This window comes from Phasianus colchicus, chromosome 17 (genome assembly GCF_987193195.1).
Source record: "Phasianus colchicus chromosome 17, bPhaCol1.hap1.1, whole genome shotgun sequence".
NCBI classification, from domain to species: domain Eukaryota; kingdom Metazoa; phylum Chordata; class Aves; order Galliformes; family Phasianidae; genus Phasianus; species Phasianus colchicus.
This window is the reverse complement of record NC_143452.1, coordinates 10,105,424-10,117,793: the sequence shown is the minus strand read 5'-3', so window position 1 is coordinate 10,117,793 and position 12,370 is coordinate 10,105,424. Positions and strand designations below refer to the sequence as shown.

The 12,370-nt window shown below is 59.3% G+C and overlaps 1 protein-coding gene across 6 annotated transcripts; it reads left to right on the top strand.

The window, feature by feature from the left end:
- The first annotated feature begins 570 nt into the window (after positions 1 to 570).
- On the top strand, positions 571 to 12,353 carry SNPH (syntaphilin). 6 transcript variants are annotated; one of them, XM_090151916.1, is made up of 6 exons: positions 571 to 779; positions 1,322 to 1,370; positions 6,846 to 6,923; positions 7,670 to 7,870; positions 8,972 to 9,121; positions 10,135 to 12,353. In XM_090151916.1, the coding sequence occupies exons 3-6, from the start codon at positions 6,880 to 6,882 to the stop codon at positions 11,237 to 11,239; spliced, it is 1,500 nt and encodes a 499-aa protein (XP_090008042.1). In that variant the 5' UTR covers positions 571 to 779; positions 1,322 to 1,370; positions 6,846 to 6,879; the 3' UTR covers positions 11,240 to 12,353. The 6 variants fall into 6 exon arrangements, with proteins under 6 accessions (XP_090008042.1, XP_090008043.1, XP_090008041.1 ...); XM_090151917.1 differs by lacking the exon at positions 571 to 779 and adding an exon at positions 1,156 to 1,231 and having other exon boundaries at positions 7,769 to 7,870; XM_090151915.1 differs by lacking the exon at positions 571 to 779 and adding an exon at positions 1,156 to 1,231.
- Positions 12,354 to 12,370: the final 17 nt, after the last annotated feature.

The following is a 12,370-nucleotide window of genomic DNA, read 5'->3' as shown; positions in this document are numbered from 1 at the left end:
AATGAATATGTGTTGCAGCAGAGCTGCTTCCTGCACCACGTCTGCCATTGCCATACCAGCGAGAGGAGCTCTGGTGGCAGCCAATGTGAGAACTCATTAATTTGCTGTTTCAGAGAGAGAGGCTTTGCATTGGGTTCACCAGGAACTGCAGAAACAAAAGGAGGTTGGAGGAGAGCAGAAGACAAGCAAGAATAAACCAGAGGCAGGTTGGCAGGATATGCATAGATTGAAAGCAGTCTGTATGGCAGAATAAATGAGGTGCAAACCTTGCTGTAAATAGCAGAGGAAGAAAGACAAGCATATTTACAAAACAGGTTTGTCAGAATTCCAAAATAACTGGCTGGGGAGTCACACATGGAAGCTGCAGAGGAAGCTCAGCGTGTTGGCACTGCTTTTACATGAGCATGGGCTGAAACGTGGGCTTGGTTTTCCTTCTCGGTCAGGTGTGCTCCGAGGTTGGGCTGTGATTTGGATCCAGGAACACGTCCTGCTTTGACCTTGCCAGCACACAAACTGTTTCCTTCCTTAAATCCATATGCACATGCAGACGTGTAGGATCCAACGCACGCAGCTGTCAGGTCGGTACGTGCACCGCGACCTCGCTGCGCTGCCCTGAGCTCAGCGGAACGGAGCTGCAGCACCGGGCTTTCCCCACCGGTGGGCTGCAGCGATCGATGCGAGCCCTGCTGGGATGGGCAGAGCTCAGCCTCCCACCCCAGGTGCAGCTCCTTCCATCGTTAGGTTCGGCCGGCTGTGGATGGAAATGTGCGGGCAGCACCGTGAGTAACCACGGAACGGAATTCACGTTTCCCATTGCACTGAGAGCACCTGCCCGTACCCCAGCCCGGCTCGCCCCGTTGCCGCAGCCCCGCTCTGCTGATCCTTCGCTCCAGCTGCCGTGAATAGAAGCTTTTTTGCTTTACGGACGTGCGCCGTTAGCGGGGCTGATGGGGGCACGGCGGGTGCGGAGGGGTCTGGAAGCCCGACTTTTTATTTTTCCTGCTTTTTGGGGGGGGAGTAACCATAGAAACCAGGGAAACCCCGCGGGGGGGCACCCGGGCTGCCGTCGCTTTAAGAGCGCAGAGGAGCGAGAGGCAAATTACGCAGCTGCGACGCTCATCCCTCCCTCCCTCCCTCCTGCCTCCATCCCTCCCTCCTGCCTCCATCCCTCCCTGCCGGCTCCATCCCTCCCTCCCTCCCTCCGCCGCCGCACCCATGGAGGCCGGCGCAGGTGATGGAGGCCACGGGATGGTGGGAGGGGGGTCCTGGCCCCGCTCCGTGCCTCCCCCGCTCACCTCCCGCTCTCTCCTTTCCCCTCCAGGTCGCTGAGCCCGGCGTTGCCGCCCCCGAGAGCCGCGGGCCCCGCGCAGGTGAGCAGGGAGGGGGCAGCGGGGGTCCGATCTGGGGGGTTTGAGGACGGGGGGAGTCTGCGTGTGCCGGGGGGGTTGAAAGGCAGAGGGTGCTTGGGGAGGGCAGTGCACCAGGCCTGCAGCACAGCCCATGGCACACACCGGACACACATCATGCGTGCTCCAGCCCTGCACTGCATGCAGCAGCCCCGCATTGCACACGCCTGCACTGTGCCCATAGAGCAGCAACGCAGGCACTGATGCCCTATTGCGTGCACTGGGTCCCTGCAGTTGGGAATTGCATGAATTGTGGTCACTGGCCCTGCAGTGCACCCCCACTCCATGTAGCAGACTCACCCTCGATGCATTGTACCCATATGACATGCGTCATACCCATATGGCATGCACCAGAACCCCACCGCATGCACCAAACCCACCCTCCATGCACCAGAACCCCATGGGCACATCAGCCCCCATCCTCCGTGCTCCAACCCCACACCACATGCACTGGACACACCCTGCATGCGTGCACCAGACCCTCCTCGCATGCCCCAGACCCACACCTGCTCCATGCAGAGCCCAGTTGTGCTTCCCAGCACTACAGAGCACTGCAGGAGCTGGAGCTGCTGTGCAATTGAGATTTGATTACTTAATGGCTTAAAGCTCCATCTCCAAAGGGATAGAAAGCACACAAGCAGATTGATGAGCTGTGCGCTCCTTTCCTCTTCTCCCTGCAAGGTCAGTGCTGCCTGCTTGTCACATCCAAACCCACTGCTGTGCTTTGGGTGTGCCTGTAAAATAGCAATGCTCCCACCTTGCTCTGGGTAACACATGGGCTGTGTTGTGACCTTGTGCAGGAAAGCAAAGATAAAATCTGCAGAGCTTTGGGGGTCTCTGCTTGGGTTCAGGAAAGGCGATGCTTGCAGATGCGTGCCCACAGCGAGGAGCGTTGCAGCAGGATGGGAGAGGAGATGTGGCACAGTGCTAAATGGGACGGTGCAGCAGCACAGGGACCCTATTTAGGGTGGGTAGGGGTGAGGGCAGCCCTACTGCTGCCACACTGCAGCTGCGTGTGTGCTGGGAGGGGTGGCTGTTGTGCTGGAGGATGAATCCATCGTCTGCATCTCTGCCTTCCTGCCCTGAAGGAGAGCTTTCCTCTCCCTCCCGTGTGTCTGCATGGGGTGGTGGGAGCACTGGGCACCCCCTGCTGTGACCATCAGGTCTGGGTCGCAGTGCTGCTCTTGCTGTGACTGCCGCAGGGTTTGTCACGATGCTCTCCTCGGGGGAGGGATGAGCTGCAGAGCGTGGCATCCAATGGTCTCTATTTTCCTGTAAACTCTGGGTGTCAGCTCAGTGTTTTGTTACAAAACAAGGGAGAATGAAAGGAAAAAACCCTGTGTGAGAGAACAGCTCGTAGCAGGATTGATTTTTCTGGTGGTGCTGAGTAAACGCTCTGCGTGTTGTCTCTCTGCTCTGCTCTGATGTGACCTCAAGCAGTATCAGTCAGTCTGTCTGCAGACCGAGGATGTGCATCCATCCATCTCTGCATTGGCCCTGCATCCATCCAGCTACATCCCAGTCCTTTTTTCCATCCCTGCCGTGATTCTGGCACTACTGCTGTTTTCTGGGCCGCGGCGTTCCATCCCAAATCGAGTCTGTGGCTGTTTACTGTTGTTTTGCACTTCCTTTATTTTTAGCATGAAGGGAAAGCAAAGTCGGCGCAGAAAAGACAGTGAGGTGGGTTTGTTCCTTGTGGAAGTGGAGCTGTGATCTGCTGCCCCTTTTTGTTCTCTGCATTCGTTGAGGATGTCTGTGGGGGGCTGTTGTGGCCCTGGGGTCACGCTGGGACAGTGCTGGGGCTGCTCGGAGCCACCGTGGCACAGCATTCCCATGCAGAACGTGGCAAGGGAAAGGAGCAGGTGTGGGATTTAGGTGGCTTTGAATGGGGTCTGGTAAGGTGTGTCAGCTCTGGAGTGTCCCATTGCTGTGCTGAGGGGTTGGTGCTGCTCATGGGATGGATCAAACTGTGATCCAGCCCCTTATGGGGTCACATCTGCTGCTGTTTGGGGCTCTGTGTGACATGTGGCAGAGGCACTGCATGGAGGTACACCTGGTGGCTGTCCCAGATAGCCAGGAGAAGCTGTGGGAATGGGAAGGACCCACCCGACAGGTGGGCTGGGGGCATCTCAGAACATCCTGTGGGGTTTGGCACTGGGCAGCCATGGGCACCCCAACAAAAGAAGCAGTGGATAGGGAAATCTGAATGGATGGGGAAGGCACCACAGGGGCAGGAGGCTGCTGCAGCAGCCAGGTTAGTGAGGTGCCTGTCTGCTTCTGTGTGCTCCATGTGAGGGCAGGATGAGCTGGTGGGGCAGGGCATGGCTGGTCCTGCGGGATTGGGGGAAGTGAGGGTATCTCAGGAATTTGCAGAATTTTTGCAGAAGCAAAACCCCCAGGGGAGAGAGCTGAGGGTCTTTAGAGGTGATGGTCAGCAGGGTCCTGCTGCACACAGAAAGCCTAAAGAGCAAAGACAGTCCAGCCCTAATGGTGTCCATCCCTGGCACAGCCTGGAGGAGCAGCACTGTTCCATCTTGATGTGTTTCCCTGGGAAGCACCGACCCCGGAACCAAGGCTGAGCACTCACCTTGATGGGGAGAAGCCCTCCCCTGCAGCACGGGGCTGAGCTGTGGGTGCTCTGCCCGCTCTCCTCGCTTCACTCCGTTCCATTGTGTGGTCTCTGGGGGGGGCTGTGCCTGGCACTGCTGCCCGTGCACTGTCAGCATGGAGCGCAGCACTGCCTGCTGCTGAGCACAGCAGATACAGAGTGCTACCAAAGCAATGATGGCTGAAAGCATCATTGGGATCATTGGGATGGAGGGAGCGTTGTGGGGTCATGGGGTGCTGTGTCCTAGGAGCAGGGTCATGCTGGGAGCTCTGTGGGGGATTTTGCTGTTGGTTGGTGTGATGAGACAGCATTGGAGCTCGCAATGGGCAGCCCCATCCCACCATTCCCCAAAGCTGTGTTTGGCACAGGTACAGCTCTGGTTCCTCTGGACACTAGCACTCCCCAAACCCCCCAGCATCGCTCCTGGTGCCCTTCTTCCCATCCCTCATCTTGCAGAAAAGATGAAAGTAAAGCAGAGGAAATCAGCACCCAATTGGGGTCACGACAGTGGGTGCAGGAACCCCCTGGGTGCTCCAGATCTGATTCCTCTCCTTCTGCCCTGGCTCCTGATGTTCATTTTTAAGGTTCTTGGTGTTTTGCTGCTGTGCCGTACCCAGCTTGGGTTGCCTCCTACCCAATATTTTTATGGGATTTCTTCCTGCCCATCCTTGCAGCTTTGCTTTGACCCCTTCCAGAAGCCACATTTATTGGGTATTTTCTCCTATTACAGTGACCTGTTCCTGATTCCTCCTCTGCTCTCCCCATTCCTGCCATTGTCTTCCTGGCTGGAGAGTGCACGGCGTGCTCGGGGACCCTCTCATTTATCTTTGAACACTTTCCATTTCCTCTCTGTGTGTTTTTCCTGATGCCTAATGGACGAGCAGCCGGAGCTGCTGCTGTGGGCTGCCTGCCATGCTGAGCAGCTCCCACCCAGGCTGCAGCTCAGCATTTCAGCTTAGGCCAGGATGTGGGTCCCACCAGCAGAGTGACACCTCCATCCCTTTGCCATTTCCCTCCCAAATCCCTGTTGGGCTCTGCAGCAGAGCTGCCAGCAGGCACTAAGCATACAGAAAGCAGAGAGCTGTGCTGCGTTTCGCTCTGTTGCGTTTCAGATGTGATCACATCACCTCCCCTTTCCTTCATGGTGAGGTTCTGTAGCTGCTCATCCGGGTTCACAAGACGGCGCTAATTGCGAGTGCAAATAAGCAATTACCTCCGCCCTCAGAGGCAAAGTGTGCAGTGTGCGTGGGAAGGATGTGCAGGTCTGTCTGTCTGTCTGCCAGACCTGCCCTTCTTGGCAGCCCGTGGGCACGGTGTGGCTTTTGGGGAGATGGAAGCAGCCTATGGATTTCCTGAGAACAAAGAGAGCATTGCTTGATTGCCAGCAGTGAGAACCGAGGCGGTGTGGTGCAGGAAGGCACCCAGAAGCCTGAGCAGGGAGAACGTGCACTGGGTTGGTGTGCACCCGAGGGCTCCCTCCTGAGCCGAGCTTTGCAGTTTGCCCACGGGGAATGGGAAAGGCAGGAGTGGGAACGGGAGCTGGCAATGGGAAGAGCAGGATGCAGCCTGTGGGGCAGGCACGGATTGGCATGCAGCACTCGGGGCGGTGAGAGGGCGAGGAGTTCACCTCCGTGGCTGCAAATCCCGCAAAGCTCGGCCCGAAGGCAGCACGGTGGCAGTGCACGGGGCCGGGCTGTGCTGCAGCATTCGCTGCTGGGGGCCGGGCTCTGCTGGATGCTGATTCATGCTGCTGCATTTGCAAAGCCCCGCGGCCGCGGGCAGCTTATTCGGGAGCTCTGATTCTGCAGCGCAGAGCACTGCTGTCCCTTCTGAGAGCTTCCCCCCATCCCTGTGACCCTCAGAGCCCAGGGACTGGGCCCCTCGGTGTTGGGCATAGGGCTGCTCTGGCTCACTCTGGCTCGTTGGTGCCCTATGCTGGGATACAGGCAGGTGTGAACCCAGGGGGGAAAGGAGAGCACTCTGAGCATTGGACAGAAGTTACCCTTGGGGGAGACAATCTGAGATTTCCAACACAAAAGGCTCCATCAGGCGTGGGCTGGCAGCATTCCCTCCTCCCCTCTCACCCCACTTCTCTCCCCGCCTTGGCCCGCAGCCCAGGCAGCACTCAGCGGTCCCAACCCATCGATTATCAGAGGGCCCATTGCTGGAGCTACCCTGGGCTGGAGCTGCTGAGATCTGGGACAAATGCAGTTGGAATGTACCGGGATGGGGGGGGCATGCAGTGCCCAGCCATTCCCAGCACGCTGTGAGTGCCATGGGCAGCAGCGCTGCTCAGTGCCATGGATGCGCAGAGCTGATGCTCTCTGTAGTGATCCTCCTCTGCAGCAGTTCCCATCCCCACGTGGGCCCAGAGCTGCTGCCTGCTTGGGATCTGCCCTATTTATTTTCAGGCAGACAGGATCTGTGCTTCTCATGGGATTAGCAGCTGCTGCTGCTGCAGCATCACGCAGGGATCTGTGCTTCCTCACCTGATGTCACTGATGAATGGGCAATTCGGGTTTAATTAATGAAGAGCAGCAGGTGGCCCATAGCAGGGGGCAGCAGCGTGGAGCGGGATGCAGCAAGGGGCAGGAATGGGTGTTTCTGCCTTAGAAATGTATGTGCAGGTGTTGGTTGTGCTTTGCCTTATGAAGGGAGGAAAGCCTCAACCCTGGGCACAGCGCTGTGATGCTGCTGAGCCATGGGATCACAGCGCAGTCCCATCAAGGTGACCCAAGGACTGCATCGATACCTCACACAGCTGATGGTGGGCTCTGTCCCGGCTGGATTTCTCCATTTGATCTCCTCTCTCTGTTGCTTTTCCCCTGCAGTTCCCCTGTGCCCAGGACCCGCGGCACCACGGCCATGTCTCTGCCGGGGAGCAGACGCTCATCCACCGGATCACGAAGGTGAATACGCACAGGGAGCAGCAGCGGTGCCCACCCAGGGCCACAGCAGGGCAGGGAGCAGCCCAGGGATGCAGCTTTGAGGATTCGGGGCATTGCATGTCGCTGGATGCTGCCCACAGCTCCCCGACCCCGCATGGAGCACCCCCAGCACAGCACCCGTCCGTCTCTGTATGTGTCTGCCGCACTCGGCACCAATCTTGCAGTCTTGGGATCCACTCCATGCTCCCAGGATCTGTTCCTTTGCCCCAGGATCCACTCTTGGTCCCGTCCACCAAAGGTGGTGTTGGTGGATGCCTCCCCCCACCTCCCCCACACACACTGCCCTGGGATTGGGCAGCAATGCTGGGAGAGGCATTGGCTCTTGGAAAGGCTCTCCTTGAGCTGTAGCAATAGCAAACAACAGAGAAAAAGTGAGGGAAGAAGCATTTATTCCCCTCGGAATGTTTCCATACCCTGGGCTGTTCTTTTTTAGTTCCTGACCACAGCCATCACCAGCAGAGAAGGGGCAGATATGCCCACGTGTGGGTGCTGTCCCCCCCAGCCCACTTCCAGGACACTCTCCTAGGGGCTCCCAGTCCCTGGGCATGGGGGATGCCATGTGGGTGCCCATGGGATGGAGCGGGTGGGTTTGGGGTTTGGATTCCCCTACCCCCACCTTCACACCCGTCGCCGTCTCCGTGCCATTTTGATCCCTGCTGTTTGTTCTGTCCTTTTGTCTTGTGTGTTCTCGGTGCGGTGGTTGGCAGTCGCGGGCTTTATGGACGGAGTGGTTTTGCCTCCTTCTTTAAGTCGTCAGCGCCCTCAGCCACTCGGCCTGAGACACAGCCTCTTCTCCCTGCCTCCAGGCGCCCCTCGCCCCCCGGGAGGGACACCTACGGCACCTCCTCGCTGAGCAGCAGCAGCAATTCTGGCTCCTACAAGGGCAGCGACAGCAGCCCCACCCCAAGGTAACCCCTCGCCCGCAGCCCCACGGGTGCTGTCCCCATCTGGGGGTACCCCGGGCAGGGGGAGCATTGCTGGCCCCGGTGCCCATGTGCCATGGGACTGGAGCACAGGGGCTGCAGGATGAGGCCGTGCTGCTGTGCTCGGAGCTGCCGGAGGGGCTGCTGAGCCCCTGCCATCCCCACAGCTCCTCTACTGCTGTCATTATGTCTTCTCCCCATTGTCACCCTCCTGCCAGCTCTGTGCCCATCCCTCCTGTCCTGCCCTGGTTGTGGCTTGTGCGCTGCATGCGTTCCTCTCTCTGCTCCCTGCTCCCCAGGAAAGCTGCCTTTGGGGCAGAAGGTGCAGCAGGACTGTATTTGGGGCTCCCCATACATTGCTCTGGGCAGTGAGGCTCATCCCTTGGTTGGGACTGACCCCACTAACTGCGTTCCAGCTGCTGGAGGTGGCATTGCATCTGGGAGGAAATGATGGGGTCAGCCAGCAAATAGAGCAAGAATGGGTGGCCACAGGCATTGCCAGACCACCATCCCACCTGGCTGCTCCCAACACATTGCTTCTCTCTGCTCAGAACTACAGGGCTGCCTGCATGATGCCCGGCAGCTTTGGGCTGCACCATGGCAGTGCATGGGGGCTTTGCTCTGCTGCAGTGCACAGAGAGTTCAGACCACCCCACTGTGACGTGCAGGGTCTCAGTGCAGCCTGCTGCAAGACATGAGCATCTGGAGCTGTGCACAGCTCTGTGCCTGCTCCCTAGCTGAGCATGCAGCCATGGAGCAGCAGCCTCTCTCCTCTCCTCTCTCTCCATCCCATGCTTGCTGAGCTGCCCTGGGCTGATGCCCAAAGACATCCATCAACCTCAGCTGTGCTGATGCCAACACAGGGAGGGTCCAGAGCTGCTGCTGCAGTCTGGGATGTGTGGGCAGCTCAGACCTGCTTCACCATAGCCTACCCCACTGCACACCTCTGGTGGGTCTGACCCAAATTTGGGGTCTCCATGCTCATGGTACATTTCCTAAGAGATTGCTCTGAGCAATGTGCGTGTGACATCTCCGTGGGGAGCACAGCCCCATGCCAGCAGTTGGGTGACAGGCGTGTCCCCGCAGGCGCTCGGCCAAATACAACCTGTGCAGTGACAACCATGGCATCAAACCACCCACACCAGAGCAGTACCTGACCCCACTGCAGCAGAAGGAAGTTTGCATCCGGCACCTGAAGGCCCGCCTGAAGGACACGCAGGAGCGGCTGCAGGACAGGTAGGTGTGGGGTTGCAGGGCTTCTTCCAAGCACATGGCTCTCTCTTTCTAATTTTCCTCAAATCTGAATTCACTGCCACAGCACGGAGCAGCTGGTGGGGCTGCAGAGGCTGGCATGCTCACCGGAGCTGACTGCGCTCTTCCTTTTGTGGCTGGTTTTTCTCTCCCACGGTTTTTCTGAATGTCAGCGTCACGCAGTGGCTGAGCTCCATCTGCTCCTCTGGGGGCTTAGGCACGTCCTCACTGCCCTGCCAGCTGCCAGCCAGCCACCATGGGCAGCTGGTGTCCCCACACAGCCCTTAGAATCACAGCTTGGAAAAGAGCTCCAAGATCCCCAAGCCCAACCCCACCGTGCCCACTGACTATGTCCCTCAGTGCCACATCTCCACGGATCTGGAGCACCATCTGGTGAGCCCACCACCCCCTGGGCAGCCTCTGCCACTGCATCACCACACTTTCGGAGAGGAAATTTCTCCTAACACCCAACCTGACCATATCCTGCATTGTGAGGCCACCACCTTCCCCCCCAGTTAATTTCTGTTACCTGGGAGCAGAGGCTGACCCCAGCTTGCTCCAACCTCTTTTCAGGAACTGTAGGGAACAATGAGTTCTCCCTGAGTCTCCTCTTCTTCCTCATGATCATAGAATCATCAAAGCTGAAAAAGAACTCTAAGATCATCAGATCCAACGGCCAGCCCATCCCCACCGTGTCCACATAGAGTCATTGAGATTGGAAAAGACCTCCAAGGTCATTGGGTCCAACCATCAACCCATCCCCACCATGCCCACCAAAACGTGACCCATTGTGCCACATCTGCCCTTGTGAGCTGGCTGGGCACCACTGCTGGGGTCCCTGGGCGCCTGGATGCAGCCCGGGCTCCCAAACGTGTGTTTTTCTTAGTGGTTTTACCCTAAATCACTGCTCTGAACCATCGTGGGGACTGTAGGGCATCCTGCTCCCGGTGCAGCGGGGCCCGTGGTGATGCCATGTGCCTCCCCCCATCTCATTGCAGGGATGCTGAGATCGAGGACCTGAAGACGCAGCTGTCGCGGATGCAGGAGGACTGGATCGAGGAGGAGTGCCACCGCGTGGAGGCCCAGCTGGCGCTGAAGGAGGCCCGCAAGGAGATCAAGCAGCTGAAGCAGGTGATCGACACGGTGAAGAACAACCTGCTGGAGAAGGACAAGGGGCTGCAGAAGTACTTCGTCGACATCAACATCCAGAACAAGAAGCTGGAGACGCTGCTGCACAGCATGGAGGTGGCACAGAACGGCGCGGGGCTGAAGGAGGAGGGGGCTGCTGAGTCGGCGGGGGGGTCCCCGGCGAGATCCCTCACCCGCAGCTCCACCTACACCAAGCTGAGCGACCAGGCGGGCGGCGAGCGCACCGTGGGCGGATCGCAGACCATCTCGGTGGACGAAGGGGCCGACAGCGGCTTTGCTGGGGGGGACGAAGCTCCCGGCCGCCCGGACTTGTTAGAAGGGGGGGAGCCCTGCGGGCGGCTGCCCCCCAGCTCCACCTACGAGAAGCTGCTGGGGCTGCGGGGCGGCGTGGAGGCGGGCGTGCAGGCCAGCTGCATGCAGGAGCGCGCCATCCAGACGGACTTTGCGCATTGCCAGCCCGACCTGGACACCCTCCTGGAGAAGGTGATGAAATCCCAAGCGTGCAGCTTGGGCAGCCCCACCTCAGTTTGGGTGTCCGAGATGGAAGACGTGGCGCCGGGCTGCGAGATGCCGAACCCCGCCGGAGTTATGGACCTGGAGCCCGAGGACGGGGAGGTGCCACACAACCCTACTGTGCAGCAGCCCCCCAGCGCCGGCCCCTCGGTGGCCATCGCCTGCGCGCCCGAGGAGGATGCGACAGCGGAGCCGGGCTGCGACGGCGCTCCATCCAAGAGCTATTGGAGCCGCCACTTCATCGTGGATCTGCTGGCCGTGGTGGTGCCGGCTGTGCCCACGGTGGCGTGGCTGTGCCGTTCGCAGCGGCGCCAGGGCCAACCCATCTACAACATCAGCTCGCTGCTGCGCGGCTGCTGCACCGTGGCCCTGCACTCCATCCGCAGGATGGGCTGCCGCGCCGTCAGCAGCCCCAACCCCGGGGGCGGAGCGCAGCCCTGACCCCATCCCCGCCCCGCACCCCGTGCTGCCCCCCAGCCCACCCCATGGAGCCGACGGCTGATTGTAGAGCCCCACGCTGGGGGACGTGGCGCTCCGTCCGCTCTGCTCCTCGTGCAGCCCCCCGGGGTGGGGGCGAAAGGGGGACGGGGTGCGCGTGCTGCCCTGAGCCTTTGTCCCCAGGGATGCCGAGGGCTGGACGCGGTGATACGAGGGGTGGCCAGGCCCTGTCCCTGCACACAGCTCTGCGATGCTGGGGATGTCACCCCGCGGTGTCACCGCGTGGCACTTTGCTTTCTTTTCGGTTGTCCTCGCACGGACCCGGGGACGTCGCTGCAGTGGGAGATGGCGAGGAGGCAACCAGCAGCGGGGTGGGGGCTGCGATGGGGTGCAGCCCGGCCCCTCCCCAGGCACTCTCCTTGCTCTGGGTGCAGCACTGCACAATGGAACGTGGAGGAGGACAGAGGGAACCCCCCTGGACATCGAGGGTGGAAATGGGATGGAATTGGATATACCTCACACCTGAGCAAGGCTGAGCCGCCCGCAGCGCCGTCCATTCCGTTCATTTATTTGCTTTGCACTATATTCACTTTCATTTCCTTTTGGTAAAGTTGGGGCCCTGGGACCGGGTCTGGCTGCTGTGGAGTGGGACCAGGCACCCTCTTGGTTTGGGTGCATGCTTGTCCACTCTTCCCAGCCCAAACCCTAGTTTCCTGGGGGGTGGGGGGGGGAGACTACTGCAAAATGCCTTTTTTTGGGGGGGGGAGGGGGGTTGTTTTATTTATTTTATTGGAAAAGCAAAGACAGCAAAGATTGGTCAGCAGGGGCGGCCCCTGGGTGTACTGAGGGGTCCTGGCCCCCATTGCGAATGTCTGCAGCTTCCTTGTGACTTGAAGCAATGGTGTCCCCCCCCACCACAGGACGCTGTGCCCTCCCAGCCCCCCATATCCATGGGGTGGGGGCTGGCACTGCATGCAGTGTTTGGGGAGCAGCGGTCGGAGCGAGCAGCCCTGGGCTATAACCTCTCGTGCAATGTATTTGTGGATCCGTGTACGCGTCTGTCCGACTATCCAAAGCTTAGCCAAGAAATAAATGTAACGTTATATTTGAAAGACAAATCTATATAATATATTT